This window comes from Phascolarctos cinereus, unplaced genomic scaffold (assembly GCF_003287225.1).
Source record: "Phascolarctos cinereus isolate Bilbo 61053 unplaced genomic scaffold, phaCin_HiC Scaffold_4;HRSCAF=312, whole genome shotgun sequence".
In the NCBI taxonomy this organism is placed as follows: domain Eukaryota; kingdom Metazoa; phylum Chordata; class Mammalia; order Diprotodontia; family Phascolarctidae; genus Phascolarctos; species Phascolarctos cinereus.
Genome location: NW_027555847.1, coordinates 293,729,923 through 293,755,062, shown reverse-complemented (window position 1 = coordinate 293,755,062; position 25,140 = coordinate 293,729,923). Strand labels below are relative to the sequence as shown.

The 25,140-nt window shown below is 34.9% G+C and overlaps 1 protein-coding gene across 5 annotated transcripts in view; it reads right to left on the bottom strand.

Moving 5' to 3' along the window:
• Positions 1–25,140, bottom strand: part of MCTP1 (multiple C2 and transmembrane domain containing 1) — a 498,591-nt gene that overhangs the window by 302,851 nt on the left and 170,600 nt on the right. For 3 of the 5 annotated variants that reach the window (XM_078153123.1, XM_078153125.1, XM_078153127.1), the window contains exons 5-6: positions 15,868–15,979; positions 4,468–4,506 (exon numbers count right to left, since the gene is read on the bottom strand). In XM_078153123.1, the coding sequence (XP_078009249.1) occupies positions 4,468–4,506; positions 15,868–15,979 (151 nt within the window). The remainder of the gene's footprint in view (positions 1–4,467; positions 4,507–15,867; positions 15,980–25,140) is intronic. The other 2 variants (XM_078153124.1, XM_078153126.1) reach the window with 1 other exon arrangement.

The window sequence follows — 25,140 nt, the reverse complement described above, 5'->3', positions numbered from 1 at the left end:
AATTTATTATAAATTATTATAGTATATGAATTATAACTTTATGTTTATATACATATTTATATATAATTCATATATTTATATGCATGTGTACACTTATTATATACATGCATATAAATACCCATATGTGTATATATACTCACATGCACATACATATCTTACCATTTGTGACTTATACCCTACCCTACCCCACCCCTTACTTTCTTCATTGAATCACACTCTCATCATTTTATTATTAACACTGCCTGGACCAGACATACCTGATTTGGATAGATAAAGAGGCAGAAGCAAACATGAAACTGACCTTTCAGTAAATCAGGACTTTACTGTATAGAGTTCATCTCTGGTAGAAAAGATCTTATAGGAACATAGGGCTCGAAGGGGCCTCAGAAACCACTGACTCCACCCATCTGCCTCATTTTATATGAGGGTAAACCGAAGCCCAGGGAGTTAAGTTAAAGTGCCCAAGGAAGCAAAGTTAGATGCAGGATTTGACCTCATGTCCTCTGAATTCAGAGTCGCTATTCCTTTCATTGTGCTATGGTGCTTCTCCATTTCTTGCTGATTAGAAGGAGATTGGGGGGAGGAACATGGTACTATTTAGAAACATTCTATCAGTCATTTTCTTCAGCCCAAGATGGAGATCTTCTTTAGGCTTAAACCGGCTAGCTATATACCCTCTGGCCTAGAAGAGTAATATTTTAATTCATTTCAACAAACAGTGAATATACACTATGTTCAGGGCACCATGTTTGCCCTGGGGAATACAAAGTTAAAAATGAAATAATCTCTGTTCTTTAGGATTTTTTCCTAAATTTCTATATTCTATTCTATTCTATATTCTACTTGTGAAAATCAACATGTAAAAAAGTAAGTCTATTAAAATATCTATGTGGGATGGTGGGGGGCAGCTCTGGTGTTGTAGACAGAGAGCTGATTTTAGTATCACGAAGTCCTGAGTTCAAGTGCTACCTCTGATACATATTCACTATAATAGTGAGAGCTCTTTACAGTGGTGAAATTACAAATTGATTCTAATCCATTATATATTTAATAGTAATTTTCAATAATGAGAACAAAGTAAACATAGTTCGTTCTTATTTTCAAACTGTTACCTATAGTAGTAATATGTTAAGCAAAGAAATCGAATGCAAAAAGTACCTGCCTCAGAAATTTCTATCATATCTTAAGCAGGTATGGGTTGTCCCAAAAGTGTCAGTGAAGTTTTAAGATCTTAAACTTAAAACTTTAAGCTTTGTAATGGAAACATTATCTCTGTGGCAAAAATGATGCAACATATACATAGACACTCACGTGTATGAATACAAGCACACACACACACACACACACACACAGATCTGTGATTCCATCTACAGGAATCATACAGTGATGATTTCATCTACAGAAATCATACAGTGTGTTTAGGAGGCTACTATAACACTCCAGGTAAGATGTGACAAGGCTTCAACTAGGGTAAAGGATTCACAGAATAATTTAAAAAATGAGTGTTCCTAAATATTTCTACAGTCCTTACTTGGAAGATATCCAAATTATCCTTACCCCATTTCTTTTAAAAATCTAAAATATGTCTCCAAAAGTAATTTCTTTGTCTTGTGTCTGATGACAATGTTTATTAAATCTGTTCCCATGACAATTCCACTAATTTTGAAACCTCTCCTAATGCTCCTGCACTCATCTTCTATTTCCTATTCAGACCAATTACCAATAACTATATGTAACAGAGAACCTTCAATTTAGTTTGCTACAAAATCTGTGTTAGATGCCTCTTTCAGTGTGAATCTATGTTAAACCATAAGGACATTCTATACGGTACCTGATAGCCTTTCATGGAAATTATGGATGCCTGTTATGTCTGATTTAGATAGCAATGGAAAATAATGTAAAAGTTTCCTAGCCAGAGTATTGAAAGACCTATTGTTTTTACTTTATATGGGGAGCAAGCTTTTCTGAAAAAGACACTCCAGAGCAGGTACTCTTAACATGTGTGTGTGTGTGTGTGTGTGTGTGTGTGTGTGTGTGTGTGTGTGTGTGTGTGTGTGTGTGATGGACCCCATCAGCAGGCTGGTAAAGCTTACAAAATTAATATTTTTCAAATGAGGTCATGGAACCCAAGAACCTTTGTAGGAGAAAAATCTGGGCACCCTTCTCTTTGCCCTTTAAAGACCTTTTATGATCAAGTTTCAACTTATCTTTCCAATTGGATTTCACATTCCTCTGCCTAACACACTCTGTATTCCAACTAAACATGACCTATCTCCCACCTCTGTGCCTTTGTACAGGCTATCTCCCACATTTGTAAAGCTTTCCCTCCTCATCACAGCTTCAGAGAATCCCTAGCTTGTTCAGTGTTAGAGATGAAATTACTGTCATCTACATACTTGAGATATGATAGAATTGTTAAGGCATTCTTGTTGCATTAGTTTGCATTTCTTTGGTGAACATAATATTTTATGTTTCAATTTGGAAATAAGAATGAACTATTTTTTCTCTCATCATTCAATTTTCCCATTAAATCTTACATAGTAATGAAAAAAGGCATTTTTGGACCAAGAAGCCGAAAATTTTGAGTACTAGATACAAGAATCTAAGTATACATTCAATTGCACATACAAGATCTCATACCTTTCGTGGAAAGGTAGAAAAAATACCTGACAATATACAGATATGAAAAACATCTTGAACAATTTACAAGTAAGAGAGAGATGAACTATTTATTTCTGATGAAAACAAGCACATATTTTTCTTATATACTCTGATTTGGCTTATCAAAAATGGTAAAAAAAAATCGTACACAATATGTTCATAAAAAGAAGTGTCATTTCTCTGTTATCTGGGGTGACGTGTACTAAAACTGAAAATTTCATTGTTGCCAAGTGGAGTATAATATCCTGCTTTAATGCCACATCTGAATTGTTTGGAAAAACAGAGTTCTACATATGAAAATGCCTTATTATTACTAAGGCCTATTATAATGCAGGGTATTCCCAAAGTCTTAATGTTGTGTTTTAAGTCATTTAAAATGGCAATAAGACTTTTGGGACACGCTGTATTATCTACAGAGAGGAAAAAAAGCCTACTCACATGTTTTAAAAATGAGTGACTACAAAAGTAATACAGTTTCACTATACAATAGTAAAGTGTAACTACAAAGAGAGGAACCTAATATAAATAAAAATAAGAACTTTCCATCTCCCTGAATAGCCCTTAAGTTTTATAAAACTGCATAAACTAAAAAACTGACACCCCTTATCAGAGTAAATAAATACCTAATCAGAAAGATGTAGAAAGTACAAATTTCTAAGTATAATCAAATACCAACAATGATATTCCTTTCCAAATATTTCTATCATGAAATATATAGAAATTACATGCATCTATTAAAAAGTCAAATCTAATTTTAAAAGTTGCTTATAATCCTTTTTGTACCACAAATTACCTTTTGATTTGCCTCACAAGGAAAAGCACATTTGTGGGAAGGACTTACATGCATGTCATGAACCTTAAAAAATTACCCATAAACTTTACAAACATTTTCTTTTTATCACCATTTTTAAAAAGTTACATACTGAAACAATAAAATGTAAAAACAAAAGAAGAAAACATGATTGAATTAGAAAGAGAAAAAAAGAGCTTGCCATGTACCAGGGTCTAAAAAAGTTGCCATGATTTTTTTAAATGAGTAATTGACTTTTTAGAAGAAATATGAGCAAACAATATTGTAAAAACAAAATCCCTTTGCTATTGTTTCATGACCGATTTGCATCATAGCTGAGGTTCTTCATGATAGTTATCCACACAGAACAAAATAAGACTGACACCCAAATAGCGTCACTCTCACTGAAATAATTAATTATTTAGTTAAGGCTTCATATAATGAGTCAAAAATAAAATAGCTACAGTCCTTTTTTATCCTTTGGAAGAGAGAAGAGGAAGTACTTGGAACATTCTACTCACCATAGGAGAATGTGCTCATATACCAAAGGGATGGTAGGGCTACAGAGCCCAGTTTGGAGCACTCTACTCTTATTTTCCAAAGTAGAAATGAAATAAAATGGAACAAAGGAAAAATTCTTTCTTTATCGGCACTGTCCCATGGGACTATCACTTGGTTTCTAATCAACTGCAGTGACAAAGAAATTTTCTAGACCCTGTTGTGTGACAGAAACCAAATGCTCAGGATGATGTGAAGAAGTTAGTGAAGGCAAAGCAGATCCCCGTCCGAGATATTGGTGGGGTTCACTCACTAGAGTGGTTTCTCTTTTTAAAAATGCTTCATATGGTTGGGTTAAAATGTATGAAGGGGAAAGAGGCTGGGGTTTGCTGTGATTTTTTTTTTTGATAGTGATGAAATTCTGTGGTAGAGTTTGCAGGGTTATGAGAAAGATTTAGTAAAATAGCTGACAATTCTTTTCAAAAAGGAATGCTGAAAGACCACATGCTAAAAATTACCTTACTTGATCTTTTCCAACTCTTCCTCATTAGCATGGTCTGCAAATGAAATAAAGCAATTTAATTACCTTTCTACTCAGATATACAATAGGGCAGCCTGTCTTAAAGGACCCTCCACCTTTTTTCTAAGCTCTCTAACAACAAACACTTGCCAACAGCAACAACTATACAAGACAAAAATAAAAAGAATAACAACAGAACACAACTAGAAGCACTTTTCACACTCAAGCAGTCTATCTGGTGAGAGCTTGGGTTGGTTATTCTTTTACTGAAAGAATTCCAGACACTCTATTGGAAATAAGACAAGTCTCATTTCTCTGAAAAAATTTTGAGCTAAAAAGTCATGAATTTTTAAAAGTACATCTTCTGTATGATCAGCCAACAACATACAAAGCAAAGATATTTTTTTTCTACTAATTGGAGGTAACATGAATATTCACATGCCTGTAGTGTCTCTATAAAAGTGGGTTCAGCATAGACTTCTTCAGAAGTACTTCAAAACTGCAAACTTCCCCTTCACCGCTTCACCCTCAAACCCAACCCAACTAGAGTTAACCTTTACCTACATGCTAGCAAAAGTTTCTTTAAATGACAGACCACAGGTTGTTTTCTAGGGATATCTATTAATTTTACCTATGTTATTGTTTTTGTAACTACTACTACTACTGCTACTGCTACTACTACTACTAACCAACTGTTTTATCAAAACTTCTGTTTCAAAATAGTATTTGAAGCCTGAGGGGAAGAGATTTATAACCAAAAAGTCTGTCATCAAGATGGCTTTGGCTTTGTACAATCCAGGCTGTGTATCTCAAAATTATCTTTCTGTTGTCTAAATGTAAATGACAAAGGCAAAGACAAGGTTTTTGTTCTTCTAATGAATTTCAGAAAAGCATTAATGGTAAATGGGAGCATTTAATCTTTAAGCAATGAACTCTCTATATCCTATTTTTAATGTCCAATCTAATGTCTATTAATGTGCACAGACAAGTTACACAAAGGAAGTAAATATTGCAAGAGAAATAATACAGTATTTCTGGAAATGTTTGCCATATCCAGGTGAGGGTTAAGAGTCAAGGAAATATAATACAAACTAGATGGAGAATCATTTGGTATACCGAACACAATAAACAGCTGGTCTGTTTTGGAGCTAATATACGAGGGTTTAATTACAAAAGTACCAATAGGCTTTTTGGTCTTACATGGGCCAATGCCAAGGTTTCAATTTATAAATTTGCAATCTTAAATGTTTAATGAAATTAATGAGAGTTTTTATATCCCTAGATAGTAATTATATATGTTATTAATGCCATTATTAATATATCAAAACTCGGAAAAGAAATATGTTTACAAAGGGTATAAAATGTTGTAAAATCTTTTGAAATGGACTCAGAAGACTTAAACACACACATATACACACACTCCCCTCCAAAAGTGTACATACAAATAAAATGTATATACATATGTGCATGTATGTATCTATCTATATACATATACTTTATATTACATGTGATATTTTATATATGATATGTATGCATGTATATCTAAGGTTGCAGAAAGGAAAGCAGATAGAACACTGGCCTTGAAGTCAGAAAAGACTTGTAGTGGAATCCCAACTCAGATACTTACTCATACTAGTTGTATAACCCTGGGTAACTCACTCAAAATCTCTCACCCTCAATTTCCTCATCTGTAAAATGGAGATGACAATAGCTATAGTATTTACATCTTGCCATCTGCCTTCTCTGTCTCCCTTTCCCCACCTAGAATGGCACTCCTTACAGAGACATTAAGGAAATCAATTTATTCAACTCTGGCACTCATTCCTATGAAAAGTTGTCCTGATTGGTGAATGAGTACAAATTCAGCTAACACTATCTGGACATCCCAGACTATTCTTTACCTCCATCTACCTCAGACATTCTGTGATTCTGTTGCTGCCCTAATCTTCTTCATTCATCTTCTCACAGAATGATTGTAATAATTCAGATAGATATTGTATGTAAAGTACCTTGCAAAACTTAAAGCATAAAAATGTTCCTTTCCTACTGTACTCAAACATGCCTTGACCTCCCCATCCTTAAAAGCCTAGTACCTACTGTTCCCTCAAACTATCATTCTAAATCTCTCCTCTTTTTCTCAACCAAATTTCTAGAAAAAGCTGTCTACAATCCTTGTATCTACACTTCTTCTCTCACCAATTCCTTAACCCTTTGAAATATAGCTTCTGACTCAAATGGAACTACCTTTTCCAAAGTTACCAAGGAGTCAAATGGACAATGCATCAAATTGACAAATCTGATTTCTCAGCCCCCATACTTCTCAACTTCTATTGCAATTGACCCCATTGACCACCTTCTCCTCCTGAACTGAATACTTTTATCTCCCTTCTCTAAGTTTTGATGAAACTACTCTTTCTCTCTTTTCCTCCTACTCTCTGGTAACTCCTTCACAGTCTTGTTTGTTGTTTCTGCCTCCACAATATCTCTTTCATCTAAACCCTTCTCTCTACTCATACAACCATAATCTTTATTCAGGTTGTCATCACTCACCTCCTGAACTATTGCAAGGACTTTCTCAATTAATCTCTCTTCCTCAAGTTTCTCCTCACTCCAGTCCATTTCCATAGAAATGCCAAAGTGATTTTCTTTAAGTGCAGAAGTAACTGTATTACATTGAAAAAGAAATACGCTATTTTTGATTACTTTTATTTATTTTTAGTTTGATTATAGGACTAAACTCCCCTCTTTAGGAAAAGCTAGCCCTAAAATAAGCCAGACTAGCATAGTCTCTTAAGTCTAGGCTGCCTATAGATTTAGTGAACAGATTGAGAAGATTTTACATTTAGTAGCAGATAATTTAGAAGAACAAAACAATCATAAGATTATAAGGTTTTTCAAAAGGCTAAATTTCCATTTATAGCAGAAAAGGAGGCTGACCAGAGGCAGCTGGAGAAAGGTTAGCCAGAGGTTATTTTTTCTAATCTTAGTGGATAAGCTCTTTTTTTTCTTAAACTAAAGTCTAAGCTGAGAAATGGAATATTCCAAAGTAAGATGGGTGGGGGTGTGGTTTTTGTGTGTGAGGTGGGGTGTGTGTCTGCTAACCACCGACCACAAGTTCCTCTTTCCCAGTATATTTCCTGGTTATAAAAAATACCACCTGCAGGAAAAGACTTCTGGCATAAGATTAGGAAAGGCTGGGAAAAGCTATTGTTTAATAGAATTATGTTCAAGTTTCTGTAATTCATCAAATTCCTCTTTTTTATTATAAAAATCATCTCTGTAAATTACTCCTGGTCTCTGACCTCTGAGGTGTCCGGTGATCTGGTTCAAAATGCAAATGCTAGCTTTGCAGATTAAATTACAGATGGCTCAGTAACTTTGTCCTCAGTTTCCTTTTTATTTCAGATAACTGATTTTAACAACTTACCTAACTCAATAAACTGCAGTGACTCCCTATTGCTGTTAGGCTGAACCAAGCTTCTCTGATGTTTAAAACCCTTCACAAGCTGGCCCCCCACCTACATTGCCAGTTTCATTACGTCATGACTTTTCTCATACTCTATGGTTTCAACAAACTGGCCTTCTCTCTGTTCCTTACACACTACATTCTATCTCCTTTTTCTGGCCTTTGTACTGTCCATTCTATATGCTTGGAATGCAATCTTTCCTTATCTCTGCCTCATAGAATTTCTCAAGACAGTGAAAAAGCCAGATTCTATATGAAGCCTTTTATGATTCCCTTAAATTACTGGTACTTCTCCCTAATTACCTTGCATTTGTTGTGTATATACTTATTCTGCATATACCTATATATAAACTTGGTTTTTTTTCCCCCAACAATCCAATGCTATTTGACAGCAGAGATTGTTTCATTTTTGTCTGTATATCTTCAGCTCCTAGTACAGTCTCTGGTACATAACAGGTATTTAATAAATGCTTACAAATTGACTGATTGATGTAGACATGTACAATGTATATATACATATATAATATTATACATATATATATATATAATATTATGCATATATATAAAGTACATTTTCCATGTACTATCAATTGTGAAGGAACCTACTTTCATAATTTATCATTTTCAAAATTTGTTATAGAATGATATTATTTGACTTTCAAAGGCAAGGAATTCCAATTTTTGAGTGAATAGTCCCCATTAGAGGAAAATTAAGATGTAGCTTGTTTCTTTCCATGTGAGTCTGGGTAAACTGTGTATCTATCTTTTTTATCTGTCCATGAGCAGTGTTCAGTGGTAGCAATGGAAGGCAAGAAAGGCAGATACTTTAGGTGTTCTTTAGCTAAATGAGACCTACATCTTAAAAGTTCCCCACTCCTTTTTTTGCACCATGAACTTTACTTCAGCTGTAAAAACACATAAGTGCACTTGGGCATGCATTGTTAGCATCAAAAGCTGCTGTAATATAAATTTAAATCTCTCATACTAATGATCAGTAGCTCAAATTTCTTGAAAGACAATAAAAGGAAATAAACAGTATAAAATATGGTCTGTGATAGATGAGCTGTGAGAAATGATTGCATTTGTAAAAGATTCCACAACCCATATCCATTCTTCACTTTCAATCTTTATTTGCCTTTAGGCAATTACATAACTATCACAGATTATGTTAAACATCATAAAGCTACTACTGAAGAAAGAATACATGTTTTACAAAGTATTTACCTATCAAATTTTTCAGTGGGGTATTTTTTGAAATGCTGAATACAGAAACATTCTGAACAGCATGTTGAAAATAAACTACATCAGAGAAAAAATCCTGTTTTAAAATATACTTAATGAGTATATCAAGGATCAATTCATATATTTCCCAGGATTCTGCATCTTTTAATGCCAACTAAGCAATTTTGTATTTCTAGGATATCTAAGAAAGCATGCAACACAAATGAACTCACTTTTATTTCATAAAGACTCCAATGATGAAATCTGTGCATTGGAATCTGCTAGAAAAAGAGTCAGAAAGAACTCATGCATGCACAATAAGACAAAACTGTAAAAGAACAGGAAACATTTTTATATAGAACACAGACTACAAATCTAAAAAAGCTTCATGCTATGAGAAGAGAAATAAGATACACGCCATGCAACTTGTTAGCATGCTCTAGACAAATTTTAACTCATTGACAAAGCAGCAAAAGGGAAAAAATCAAAACAATTTTATTTATACACCTTTTTTTCTTTTAAAGACTCAACTGTGTTTTCAACTCAGTCATGTTTTAAACACGAAACTCATGAAACATTTTTGCCTTTATTGATACTACGTTTCACGATGTTTATTGAAAACTGTATTTTGAGATCTTTAAAAATGTATTTAATCGGCTGTTAATTTTTTGAAATCCTTAATTTTTATTGATTTCTCCAAATGCCAGTTCACACAAGGAGAAAACATCCAACATTAACTATACCACTAAAACTCATAAGATTTCTTAGAGATTTTATTGCTTTATTATGGTAACTACTTTGTTCTTCTAATCCGTCTTTTTTTTGTTCACAATTTTCCTTTATTAAAATATTGAATAGAATATTTAATTACTGGTTAAAAGTTCTTCATACTTATCTTTTATTTTCTCCACTTTCAATATCTCTGTATATAAAATATCTATGATATCACTGTGCAAACTAGATTGTGAATTCTTCATAATATAAAGGAAAGAGCTCCCTGAGACTCAGATAGATTAAATGACTTGCTCACAGTCATGTGGCTTGTGTTAGATTACAGGATTTGAACGTAGGTCTTCTAGACTCTAATTCAAAAACTCTAAGCCATGCTGCCTCTCCCTCTATTTTAATATATGTAAAATAAGAAAGATTTAAAAACAGGTACAAAAGTAAACACACACGTGTGTATATGTATGCAGGTATATATATGTTATATATACACATAACATATATGTATATATGGCAGTGCTCAGCATTCATAGAAAGACCCCCATGAAAATAATTAGGGCATGAGTATCAGAACTTGAGAAGATAGAGAAATTCTATCAATAACTTGATAAAAGCTTCTAAATTAAATCAACATACACTTTATTTTTTGGTAACTTCAATCGTGAGCATGATGGAATGATGCTAAAAAAAAAGCTTGAATATATATCTCAGAAGTAAGATATGAGAATATTTAAAGGATTATAAGCTACATAGAAACTTTTATGTCTATATATGATAAGTACCCTCTTCAAGAGAATAGGTAGGATATACTAGACACTAAAAATACACACACAAAAAAGAAAATTATACTTTAAGCAGAGAGAAAGAATTACTGACTACTGGTGCGGCAACCATTTCTAAATCAGCCATCTGTTTATTCAGACCACTAACATACTAGAGCAAAAAGCAAAATTAATACCAAACTAGAAAAAGAATTAAAATAGGAAGAAATTGCATGTAATTGACACAATTTCCACCTGACTTATTTACATTAGTGGTTGATACTGAAAAATGAAATGGATAAAAGGACAGGTCTTATTTAACACAAACTATTGCCATTTAAACAATGAAGAGCCCAGAAACTGTCTCAACCAAGAAATACTCATTCTTTTAAAGTGGAGATATATGGCAGCTGGGGTAACATCCATTTAGAATAGAAACTTACTTATATAATTGAGAGACCATTAATAATCATTAATCCACATGCCTAAAATAAAGATTGATTAATGTCAAAATTTCCATTTCTACATAATTTCATGAGAATGATCTATGCATAAAGAATATGATAAGAAAAATAGTCAGGCTTTTGAAAACTATACTATATAGCAGACCATATTGTTACAATGACAAAATTAATTGAAAATTTTAAAGACAAGATCCTACTGTCCATACTGTTTGTTGAGTACATTAAAAAACAATTTGATTCAGTAGAGCAAAATGTCACCCTAAAGACTCTCTTCCATCAAAGTCTCATTCATGTCAAAATCATAAAAGATTCTTTGAAAGACATAACAGAATTATCTTTAGTTAATGACCCTCTGACTATTAATATCAAATTAGGCAAAAGACAGGAAATCATGTGCTTATTTTCTGATTTAAAGATAGATTCTCTATCAATTGTGAAGTCCTCCAGATGTTCCTGTTTGAAGATAACACTGTGGTGAATACATCAAGCCCCAGAATCTTGCAGAACCTCTTAATTGGAAGACTCATAGATGAAGACTGCTTACTGCCCAGATCATGGTACACATTGCATGGTCAACCCATAAAATTTGCCCATCAATAAATGATTTTCCTTGGAGAAAATGGAAAGGTCCATAGTGGGCATCAACAAGTTGGCAAAACGGTTTATTAATAAAGAATTTCATACGAGAAGATGATAAAGAATATCCCTGGGGGAGCTGTATGACCAGAAAAGGAAGCAGACCATGAGCACGAGTGAAGAATGACCTCTGCAGCATGTATGCTCCACTTGTATCTATGAAATGTCAGAAATCTAAAGGAAGGCTCTCAGCACGATGACTGCCCTGCTCAGCCTGTATCATAGCTTCTTCCAGTGCTTCCCCATCAGCTTGGTGTTTTCTTTAAGACAAAGGTCAATAAGTATTTCCATTCTTTACTTTCATATCCTATTCTCCACTTCCCTAAAAGTTCTGCTTTTGTTTATAGTCTTTACCTTATGGACTGCTTCAGGTTAAGAGCCATAGCAACTGAAAGAAAATGGTCAGCATGATCACCATCCAGAAGCAAAAGATGAAACCATCAGCAAACATCCCTTCTAGAGGGCAGCACCTAGACTTTTCAGCTCACTCTACTGTCCATCTACAGCTCTGTTTGGTCTGAACTCCAAGGAACAAGATGATCCCTGGTGCTCCCCTATCCCCCAAGATTTCCAGAGTCTTTCCCCATTAGATTATGTGCTCCTTGAGATCAGGCTGTCTTTCTTTTTCTTATTTGTATTCTCCAGCACTTAGCACAGTGCCCAGCAAATAGTATGTCTTTAATAAATGTTCATTGAATTGAATTATTGAATTGAAAAAATTCTCCATGCTTGGCCCTCAGGCAAGCTCTTTTCTTGTAATTATCAGGATTATCTATCTATCTATCTATCTATCTATCTATCTATCTATCTATCTATCTGTCTGTCTGTCTGTCTGTCTGTCTGTCTGTCTGTCTGTCTGTCTGTCTATCTATCTATCTATCTATCTATCTATCTATCTATCTATCTATCTATCTATCTACCTATCTATCTATCTATGGTGGGTGAGAACCAAAGTAAAATTTAAAGTAAGACAATATTTCAGAAAAGCTAGTAACTAGCAATTCTACTCTGTCAGGGTCTTGGAGGAGCTAGTCAATAAGTGAATAGGAAAAGGGAAAATCCCTTCCAGGAATCTACTCCAAACCTAAGGCAAGTGTATTTAAGGCATATGAGAGTGACCCAAGAAAATGCAAGAAAAAAGGAAGAAGAGAAAAGGGAAGTGTCAAAAGAGAATGGAGTTCATAGTTCATAAATCTAGGGCTGGAAGGGGTCATTTTGCAGATGAGGAAATTGAGACCTAGAGATGTTAAGTGACTTGCCTAAGGTCACAATGGTACTAAATGGCAATCTAGGATTCAGAAGAGACAGTCTATGAGAATTAGCATATTTTCTGAAACCTCAATTTTTCTTCTCTAGTCAGTTCCACCCAGTAGCCTACCAAGTTAGTTCCAGATGATTAGTTCCCAAGCACTACATTATTATTATTATTATTATTATATTTTTGTTGTTGCTTTTATTTTGAATTTGGGCAGATATTGAAATTTTAGGGCTTATAGGAAAATGACCTGAGCTAAAATAGTGTTGAGAATCACAGTCCCATTGCTTGATGCCTCTTTAGCCTGTGACCACCTACCACTACCTGATTCAGAACTATTACTTATTTTTACATTCAAGGCCCAGGCTTGGAATCATTATAGCTGTGACTGATTGTGTGACTTGGAATACAAATCTTCCTTTTTGTAAAAAGGTGATAGAAGATCAAATTTTCACACTGAACATAATTAACTGGATATCTTGAAAAAATATGCTCATTCCAATAAAAAGGTAGATGTAAAATATAGGAGACCAGGCAATATCCAAAAGCAACAGGTAATTTTAATAGAAAGTAATGTTGAACACAAAGAAATTTATGCTCTTGATAATTCAAGGGCAAGTTGTACACATTATAAAACTTCTAGCTTTCAAGATCTTAAAAACTATGTATATTAACACACAATAAAGCTTGGTATCATTAACTCATATTGACTGAATGCTCCAAATGTCATTAGAGGAAGAAAAAATATTTACCTGTGTGAAATACCCCAAATTCCTAAAATCTTCATAACAATGGTTAACATTGCTAAATTTCTATTCAATTGGAAACTATAAATATCAGTGCTTATGTCATGTCTTCTTTTTCAAATTCCCTTTTCTCCAAGAACATTGCTTCAGTGAACAGGACAAATATTTTAATAAACAAATGATAGGTGATGTACAGGTGCAACTCTGAGGCCTGTGGCAAGATCACCTCACAGTCAGATGTTTCATATGCTGATCCTTCTTTCTTTTAGGAGAAGCCATTTGAACCCACATGGCATTGTGAGGGGTCTACTTCAACATAAAGGATTTGGGACAACAAAAATTATAGGGCTTATTAAAATTTCTGTGCTGCCTACACACTGTGAATTAAATCATGTAAAAATGACATCACACACGTTAATTCAAAAGGATCCAAGAAGCCACCCATTCTTCGATTGGTCATGATGATCATGATAATGTCCATACTGTTCTGGGCCTGTGCCAAGGGAAATGATTTTTGTTTGAAGGATTTACTCCAGTGACTCTTCCACCCTCACCTCTACCTCTTACCTTCCTGGCTTCCTTCAAGTCTTAGCTCAAAACCTAAAATTCTCTTTCAGTCTCCTCTCCCTCACCTCAATTTCCAGTGCCTTCCCTCTGAAATCACCTCCCATTTACACTATATATGTCTTTTATGATCATAGCTGTTTGCATATTGTCGCCTTCATTAGAACGTGGGCTCCTCTTCTTTGTATCCCTAGCATAGCACAGTGGCTGGTATATGGTGAGAATTAATAGATTCTTGTTGATTAACTGATTGGTTTTTAAAATATGAGTTTCTATTAATGGTTTTCAGTCTAATTATTCATTTATTCCCTGCCCTTCTGTACACATATAGAAAGAGTTATACTCCCTTTAACTCTTACCACACAACTTTTTTGATAGAATATGCTAAAAGGGAAGAAATCATTTGGCCAGAAATTTAAATGTAGATACTAGGAATATATTTAGCAAATGCAAAAAAAATCTGTGCATTTAATGAATAATTATTAATTGTTTATTAAAGGAGATTAAGAGAAAGGATAAGTTGAAACCATAAATTTCAAACATAAGCTTATATCTGAATTGAGTTAAACATTTCACCTGCCTTCCAGAAAAAAAGATTTAATAAACTAATTAGATATTAATGACATATTGTGAATGTACATTTTCAGCAAGCATTTCTTTAAAACACACAGAGAGAAATACACACACACACACACACACACACACACACTCCTGAAGGATCCAAAACTAATGCTATTTTAAAAATGAGCTCTAGTTCTAAAACACAGGACTATAGTAACGTTTCTTTATGTAGCTCCCATTAAATTATGCTGAAGTTCTTTTATTCTGGTGAATAATATATATTAAATCGGGTCAGAAAAAACCAAATGGTGAGACCTAATGATTTGGGTCAAAATAGATTTTTAGCACAATACTTGGCACACAGTAGGTGCTTAATTAATGTTAGCTGACTATAACAATGACTATTTCTCCCAGTGCCCAAATAGCCTGCTTTTCTCTATCCCTTGTCAATTCCACACTGCAGCAAAATGAAGTCCAGATGGCAAGTTCTGAAAAATGGATAACATCCAGTGACTGAAACATACTTATTATTCAGCAAACAAAAACCAGAAAGCAGAAACTCTGTTATAAATTCACTTTTTTTTGTTCTGTGATATAATTGGTCAACAGTCCAGTCCAAATTCTCATGCTTGGACACTCCAGAAGGAAATTCTAAAAATTTAATTGGCTAATGAATATATTCTTGAGACCATTATTAATTATTAGCTCACCTGGAATTTAATAGGTCTAAAACAGAACTGAAATTACAATGCATACAAATCCTTGACTTGTTTACAACAAGAGGTTCTGATCTGGTGGGATGAAATAGGAAAAAAAAAGAGTTCAAAGGGCACAATAAATACAACAATGCCCACGGCACTCACAGAAACAGTGAACAAAACTGAATTTTATATGTAGACTCTCTTAATTATCAACCCCTGGTCCAAAGAATGCACACAATGAACTTCAAACAAGAAAGATCAAGGAGTACCTACTGGCTAGACCTTGTGTAAACTTACCACATCCCTCTGTTCTCCTTCTTTTGGAGTAAGAATTACAGACAGCAAAATGGTTCCCAGATCATGATCAGGATAATGTGGGTCTTTCAGAGTTAGAGTCACATCTGTTGGTCTAGGAGATAATAATAACAACTGATATTTACATAGTGCTATAATGAAGTGCTTTATATATGTTATTTCACTGAACCTCACAATAACCATGTGAGGTAGGGACTATAGGTCTAATTGTCTTCATTTTACAGATGAGAAAACTGAGGCTCAAAAAAGGTTAGTGACTTGCCTATGATCACAGAGCTACTAAGTATCATGAGTTAGGACTTGAGCCTGGGACTCCATGATCCCAAATCCAGCATGTTATTGCTTAAATGAAACTCTCTAAATCAAAAACATAGATTATACAACTCACTTGATGGAGTATACTGCATTTTAAGGGATATTTTCTATTCTACTTTAATAATTCAAATTTGTGCTATGGGTGCTGAAACAGGAAGCACTTCATAAGTGCATATTGAATTGAATCAGTGATTTAGTCGCCACATTTACTCCTTCAATCTATATGGATTATAACTCTTCAGGACCCAGTAGGCAGTCTGTGAGTTGCTGTGAACAAACAATTAATGACCCTGTAGCCCATCTGGCTGATGAGCCTCTCCAAACTTAGCTAAATTGATCTTCAAATAACAAGCACATTGTTCATCACCAGGTCTATACTCAGAGTCTTTCCAGTATGGTATGACCTAAAGAACATAGGATCCCCTCCAAGCTATGAGGCATCAGAGTCAAGCTCTCCTGTAGTCTCAGGTGTTTATGGGAATGAGACTATATCAAGAGGGTTTTCTTACTTTGTCAGCAACCAAATGAGGGTTTCAATGACTACAGCCCTCCTTTTTGTTTTAATAAAGTAAAATACATTTTTATGGAGAAATTTTTTGGAAGGGGATAGATCAGTGAATGTGCTAGTGGGTGAACTGGCTGGCAGAAGTATTTAAAAATCAATACGTTAATTTATAGGGTATAGGTAATAAATGAGCTAAAGATCTTAACATTAGGAATGAATTAACTAATGAAAAAGCATTTATTAAACACACTTATGTGTAAAAAAATTGTGTTAAGCAATAGGGATACAAACAGAAATGCATTTAGGATAAGAAAGGAAGATAAAAACAGAAAAGCTAGCTGGTCCTTGCTCTCAAAGAGCTCATATTCTAATGTAGGGAGGCAATACACATTATGAGGTTCAGCTACAGGGAAGAAGGAAAGGTACAGTGGTCTGTAGGCTGCAGTGGAAAGGAAGATAAACCTTTTTTGCTAAAACCAAACCTGCTTCTGCTAATCATTTAACAGTGTCAAAGACTTTGGTGTCTAGAACGTTCCTTTCTGGGCTTTTGGTAGGTATAACTACCAAGTAAAAGTAACCTCCTATGTATGTATCACTGAGGTTTGGTGAAATAAAATTCACGACTAGCATACACTAATGGAAAAGTAAAGTCTTATTCAAAAGAAAAAAGATTACATAAGAAAAGGCAGGATAGCAGCATACATCAAAAAGGTATTCATATGTCTAGAAACCTAGAAATCTAATGTGCAAGCATGGCAGAAAACATTTAGAAAAGGACTAAAGAAGGGAGAAACAGCAATATGGCGATGACAATACATTAGAGACCAACTTGCAAAGAGGAGAATGATGATAAGTTCTTGACATGGTTCCCAAAGTTGGCAAACAAGGAAGATTATATTTGTGAGGGAAGACTTCAGTTACATGGATGCCTCTCTTAAAATTAAGCTGTTGTTTAATTCCTAATTTGCTTTGCCAAGGATCACATCTTTAAAAGTTAGAAGATATGGCAAGGATTACTGTTGTGCTTGTATATTCCTATTAGCAGTCCATATATCTGGGATTCTAAACCTTTATATGAGAAATTTGATAGAAAGTTTTTTTTTTACTATTTCACTGTTTCTTACCCTAGATACATTAACTTTGCACAAAAGCTTTTCAAATTCATGTAACACATCATACAGTTTATTTTTTATAATTGCCTCTATCCCTTGTTTGATTATCCTACCTATATAAGTGAAAAGTACATGATCTACCTATTTCCTAATACTTAAAATAATATAATCTTTAATATTCAGGTTATTTATCCATTTGGAATTTATTGTAAAATATGATGTAAGATTTTGATCTAAGTATACTTTATGCTATACTGATTTTCAGTTTTCTTAGCAGTTCTAACCAAATAAGGATCTATTTCCTAAATAATGAATAGATAATTTTCAAAAGAGAAAACACAAATTAATAATAATCACTTGAAAAATGTTCAACCTTAATACTAATCAAAAAGACATAAACTGTAACTCTAAATCTGCTAAACAGGCAAACGTAAATGAAAGAAGAAATTTAAACCTAGAAGAATACAGAGAAACAGGCACATTTCTCAATTGCTAATGGAATCTCAAAGTTGTAAAATATTTTTGGAGAGCTATCAGTTAGTAAATAGTAAATGTGATGCAAATAACTATATTCCAGGGTCCAAGAGTTCTATTGTTGGAAAGTGTTATCAAAAACAACAGCAAAAAAACTATTTATAAAAATTTTTGTAGCAGCACAAAATCTAATTGCAAAAAAACAAAAAAAGGGATAAAATATCTTAAGTCGTCTAATACTAGGGGATACTAGCTATATAATGGTACATAAAGGTAATGTAATACTAAGTAAATTGCAATATTAAGTAAAAGTAACCTCCTGTATATGTATCAGTGAGATTTGATGAAATAAAATTTACAACTAGAATATACTAATGGAAAAGCAAAATTTATTCAAAAGGAAGAGAGAAAAAAGCAGTCATGTAATTAATATAAGCAAATATGAGGTATAACAAGAAATTTGGAAAAAGAAACCCAGAAAAATGGAGTATTCATTATGACTATATAAGATTAAAGTAAATGAGAAATGAATGAACAATAATTTTGATCAAGACTTACTGATAATGATGGAAAATCATTACAATAATACAATTAATCAACTTATAATCATCAACTTTGGCTGGTCACATTAATGCTTGAGTTAAACTTATAACAAAATATTTTTTAAAGCAATAAGTAATATTGAGAGGTAGTGATCATATCACTTTACATTATATGATGGTCAAGGAAAGAAATACTAGGCATAGTCAGACATGTTCCCTAGACTTTAATAGAGAACATATTTCAGAGATGATATAGGCAGTATCCCATGGCTGATACTCGAAAAGGGAATTTGTATAAAGTGGGGTAAGAGACTCACTAGAATGAAATTCTGGCGACAGTAATAATTTATGTTTGTGAGAAAGGAAACGAAGGATATATAAAAAAAGAACTAAAGTGGTTCCATGAAATGCTCATTAAAGAATCTAGATTTTTAAAGGTACATATATAAGAAGAGGTGGAAGTGAATAACTGAATGGATGAATGAAAAAGCATTTATATGCCCAAAACTGGGACAAGCACTGCAGATGCAAAAATAAAAAGTGAGACTTGCTGATTTCAAAGAGATCATGCTTTAATTGGAGGAAACAACAAACAAACCAACATATAAATAAATAAATGTTAACTGACTCAGAAACACAGGACATATGGAAAATGCTTTGTAGACCTTAAAGCATTGTAGAAATACAAGATCTTCTTTCTAAAAAGAAAAGAAAATCTCAGTGATTATCATTTTCATCAGAAGAATATATTACAAATACAAAAAAAAAAGTTCAGATGTAGAAGGATGGAAAGGCAGGGATGTTCTTAAAAGTGCTATGGAAAGGCTGACAGCAAAGCCCCTTAGAAAGTGCATCAGCAGGTCACATGATAGCATCTGGGGGTTTGGAGAGATGAGATAGGGCAAATGGTAATGCCTATAGGACAATGGGATGTAGTAGCAGGGTTAACAGCAAAGCCTGGTAGTCAGTCCTCCATCTGTCTAGAAGGAAGAGAGTTGATGATTCACATTTCATCCAAATAGGATAAGCAGTTAAGCAGTCTGGCCACCCAGGGCACTAGGGGAACATCTAAAGGGAAGGGAAGGATGAAGGGGGTCCCACCTGATCAGCTCAGATGAAGTGTCGATGGGGATCCTAGTGGGACTAGCTGATCAAAAGTCAGCTGAGGAGATAAAGGAGAGGCAAAGGAAGATAGTGCCTTTGGTCATGGGAGGTCTTCCTTCAAACTGGCTGAGATTTTGGGTGGTTCAGATTAAGAGAAGGGGTAAAGGGAAAGGAGCTGGTTGATCAATCTAGATGGAGTGTGTGAAGGAAGGCAATTTTGGACAAATAAAAAAGAGTGGTAGAATGGTATCAGGAGAGATAAAGTCCAATAAACTGAAGTCTGTGATAAATGCTAATGGCAATAAAGAAGGGCTATTTAAAAGAGGAAAAGTAAGGGAACACCACTGCTTGGGGTGGATGGGAAGTCAGAAACAGTTGACAGAAAAAGGAGGTAGAGGCTAATGAGCTTGGCTTCTATTCTGGTCAAAATCCTACAGAACTTTGTGAAGTTGTACAAAATGAAATGTGATTTCTTTGAATGAGAATGCACTTAACAAGGACAAGTCAAATTCATTTATTCTTTTGAAAGAATTGTCAGCCTAGCAGACCAGAGGAATTCCAAGGACCTAATATATTTGATTTTCAAAAAGAAAATGTTTGCAGTGGAGGACCATAGGGCTCTGTCTTTAGCTCTATTCTGGTAAAAAAAAAATTAACATAAATTTTCTTCACACTTGGAAAAATTTTATACTTGTGATATTAATTTTCTGAACTCAAATGTAAGACTACATTTATCCACATTAGGAATTATCTAATTCAATTCTCAGTGTTTTAGCCTGGAAAGATATTTTTAGATGACTTGAAGGCCTGCTGATAAATATCGGAAAGGCACAAGATGAATTGTCTTTTGCTTCTTTTTGTAACCCCAGTGCTTAGCACGGTGCCTAGAACATGGTAGGCACTTAATAAATATGTATCGATTTACTATTGGTTATAGTTGAAAAGGATAATCAGTCTGTTGGATAACAGAATTAGTATCTTAGAGGATTATTGTTAGGTTTGAATTATAGGTTGAAGTTACCTAGATTGACCCAGAAAATATCACCCCAGGAAAAAAAAAACCCTGAAGAAAGACAGGGAACAGCAGTGCAGCAGCCCAGCAAACGAGTCTCCCAGTGCCTCAGCAAAAATAAGGGAAGCAGCACTACAAAGGGCCCCAGGCAGATAAGCACCCTGCAGCATTCATCTGAAAGGAGCCAAAGAAAGCAACCTAAAGTCTTCATAAAGCCCCAGCCTTGCTGATTCCAACCCAATACCAGGTAAGCTGTCAGAACCTCCAACTGTCAACCAGGAAGAGATCCTGAAGCCCAGGTGGTAGAGCAGGCAAACACCAACACCTGGACCTCCAAGTGCCTCAGTGGGGGGGGGGGAACTGGGGAAACCAGCTCAGAAAACTACCAGATGCCTTGGTACTCTACCGAAAAGGAATCTCCCAGTGCATTAGCAGAAACGAGGGAGGCAGCATTGCAAGGTGCCCCAGGCAGATAAACAAACTGCAGCACCCATCTAAAAGGAGCTGAAGAAAGCTAAAGGAAAGGAAAAGCAGGCAACCTAGAATTGCCTGAAAGTTCCAGCCTTGCTGATTCCAGCCCAACATGAACCCTACAGCTCCCAACTGCCAACATAAGAGGCCCCAGCACACAAAACCAGTGACCAAGACCTAGGCTCCCAACACAAGAAGCTTGGGTTAGTGCCCTCTGTTACCCAGCAGGAGAGCTTCATCTCTTTAAAGGCCAGGGAATAAAGAAACACCATGAATAAAAAGAAACATACCATAGATTCATATTATGAGAAGAGTGAAGATCAAGACAGAAATTCTGAAGAGGACAACATTGTCAACAAACCCACATCTGCAACCACAAAAGGGAATATGAACTGGTCTGAAGCCCAAAAAGCCTTCTTAGAGGAGCTCAAGAAGGATTTTAAAAGTCTAATGAGAGAGGTAGAAGAGTCCTTCAAAAATACAATTGGCCAATTGGAAAAAAAAATACACTGAAGAACACAAGTCCCTAAAAAACATAATTGGCCAATTGAAGAGGGAAGGACAAAAACTAACAGAAGAGAACACTGAAGAAAACAAGTCCCTAAAAAGCACAACTGGCCAACTGAAGAAGGAAGTAAAAAAACTAATAGAAGAAAACAATCTGTTAAAAACTAGAATTGGACAAATGGAAACTAATGTCTCTATAAGAGAGCAAGAATCAGTTAAACAGAAACAAAAAAATGAAAAAATAGATGAAAACGTAAAATACCTCATTGGTAAAACAGCCGACCTAGAAAATCGATTCAGGAAAGACAATTTAAGAATTACTGGACTACCTGAAAATCATGATGAAAAAAAGAGCCTGGACAGTATCTTTCAGGAAATCATAAAGGAAAACTGCCCAGAAGTCCTAGAACCTGAAGGGAAAATAACAGTAGAAAGAATCCACCGATCACCACCTGACAGAGATCCCAAATTGACAATGCCAAGGAATGCAATAGCAAAATTACAAAACTACCAGATGAAAGAGAAGGTGTTGCAAGCCGCCAGAAAGAAACAATTTAAATATCATGGAACCACAGTCAGGATTACACAGGACCTTGCAACTTCTACATTAAAAGACTGCAGGGCATGGAACATGATATTCCATAAGGCAAGGGAACTTGGATTACAAACAAGGATCAACTACCAAGCGAAAATGAGCATGATCTTTCAGGGGAGGAGATGGATATTCAATGAAATAGGGGACTTCCAAACCTTCCTGATAAAAAGACCAGAGCTCAACAGAAAATTTCATCTTTAAATACAAGACTCAAGAGAGACATAAAAAGGTAAATGTGACAGAAAGATACAATATGTTGTTAATAAGGGCAAACTGTTTACATCCCTACAAGGGAAGATGATACTTGTAATTCTTGAGAACTGTACTGTTATTATACCATGTTAAAGGAGTATACATAAAGGGGGTGGATAACAGTTGACTTTGATGTAATGATAAAAAAAAATCTAATCAAGTGGGTTAAAGGGATTCAAGTAAGTGGATTAGTCTAATTTTAGAAAACGTATTGAGAAAGGAGGAGGTAGACAAGAGTAAATTACATTACAGGAAAAGACACAAAATCCTATTACAGCAGAGGGAAAGAAGGGAGGGGGTTAGGCATTGTTTGAACCTTACTCTCATCAGATTTGGCTCAAGAAGGGAATAACACAATCAGTTAGGTATAGAAATCTAATCTGCCCTGTAGGCAGTAGGAAGGAAAAGGGGGAAATAAAAAGGAGGGGGGGACAGAAGGGAGGGAAGAAGCAGTAAGGCTAAGGGGTGAGAAAAGGGAAAGGGAGGGAGGGTCTGAGGGAGGCAGTGGTCAAAAGCAAAACACCAGTGAGTAATTTTTACTTACAACTTCACTAATGTGAAAATATGTTTAATAGGAATGTAAATGTATAGCCTATATCAGACTGTGCCCTGTCTTGGGTAGGGTGGTGGGGAGAAAGGGGGAGAAAAATTTTAAACTGAAAAGCATATGGAAGTGATTGTTGATAAATCAAAATAAATTAAATATAAAATATAAAAAAATAAAAAAAAATGAAGTTACCTAGATTAAATTTAAAAGAGAAAAATGGAAGGTCATGTACTTGGGTAAAAACTCGATGTAGAAAAACAAGAGGGATGAGACATGACTAGAAAGCAGGTAACGTGAAATAGAGCTAGGGATTTTGGGGGGCCTGTAAGCTCAGTTTAAATCAACATTGTAACATGGTAGCCAGAAACCTAATATGATCTCAGGCTATATTGGCAGAAGTATAGTGTTGAGAGAAAAGGAGGAGTTAGTCCCACTACACTCCTCTATTGTATCCATATCTGGGAATCACATTTCGGAAAGGTCATTGATAAGATGAAACATAACTGAAGAAGACTGATCAGACTAATCAGAATTTGTTGAAAGAACTGGAAGTGTGTGATACACTGGAAAAGACTAGGGAATTGGACTCAGAGAACCTGGGTTTGAATCTATTAGTGCCTTTCATTGCTTGTTGGACCCAGGGTGCCACTTCATCTCACTAGGCCTTGGTTTCTGCATTTGTAAAATGGGGTTAAGAGAAACCGGGGAAGATAGGAATGAACTCATACAGAGTAAAATGAAAAGAATCATGGAAACATTTTTAATACAAAAACAACATTGTAAAGACAAACAAATTAGAAAGACTTAAGATCTATGATCAATGCAATTACCAGTCATCATTCCAGAGGACCAGCAATGATCTGTGCTGCTTATCTCCTCAGAGAGGAGTACATTGGTGGGGGAGGGGAAAATTATAGCCTAGATGGGTGACTTGGGTCAACTATGAATTTTCATCATTTGTGTAATTCTAACTCAAGAAGCTAAAAGAACTCAAGTCCAGACAAATATTTGTATATTACTAAGGAGAAATTATTATGATATTTTTACTTGCTTATTATATTCCTGAAATTTTAAAAAGATCTCAGTGTACTAGGAACTCATCTTGCAAAGTTATTTGTGTATGTAAGATAAGGGGCCCTACAAAGTCAAGTAGGTAGAGTCCCCCATATCAGATATATCCTATATCTGGTATTTTGTAAAACTAGACAACTCCTTTTAAACTCCTTTTTCAGCCTCTCAAACAACTGGTGATTTCAAAAACCTTAAGTCAGAGCTATCAAAAGCAAGACTCCCAAACCAGATTGAAATGTGATTGGGAAATATTTAACAAAATAAATGAAAATGCAATACAACATAGACAATGTTAATTTGTGGTTTTCTAAGTCACTATGTGGTAGCAGGGATCCATTTCTTCTTGACTTTTATGCCACTGCCCTAGAGCATAGTTTATGAAGCTAACTATTTAGAAGTATAGCTTCCTCTGTGATAAAATCACAGCGACGAAGACAATTTATGCACAGCTCCTTCCACAGATGCTCTCATTTGGACTATTGTAATATCATCCTAATAGATCTGCCTCTGCTCTCTCCCTTATCTACTTTCCTCTCCTCATAGTGGATGAATTGAAATTCCTAAGTCGCACATATGACCATGTTACTCCAGCATTCCAACATTTTGATGGTTTCCTATGCATCTAGGATAAAATACAAAATTTTCAGTCTGGCAGTGTGAAAAACCATGCATAATCTGGCTCCCACCTATCTTTGCAGTTTTATTTCATATTACTTCTCTTTGTACACTTTCTGTTCCCATCAAACTG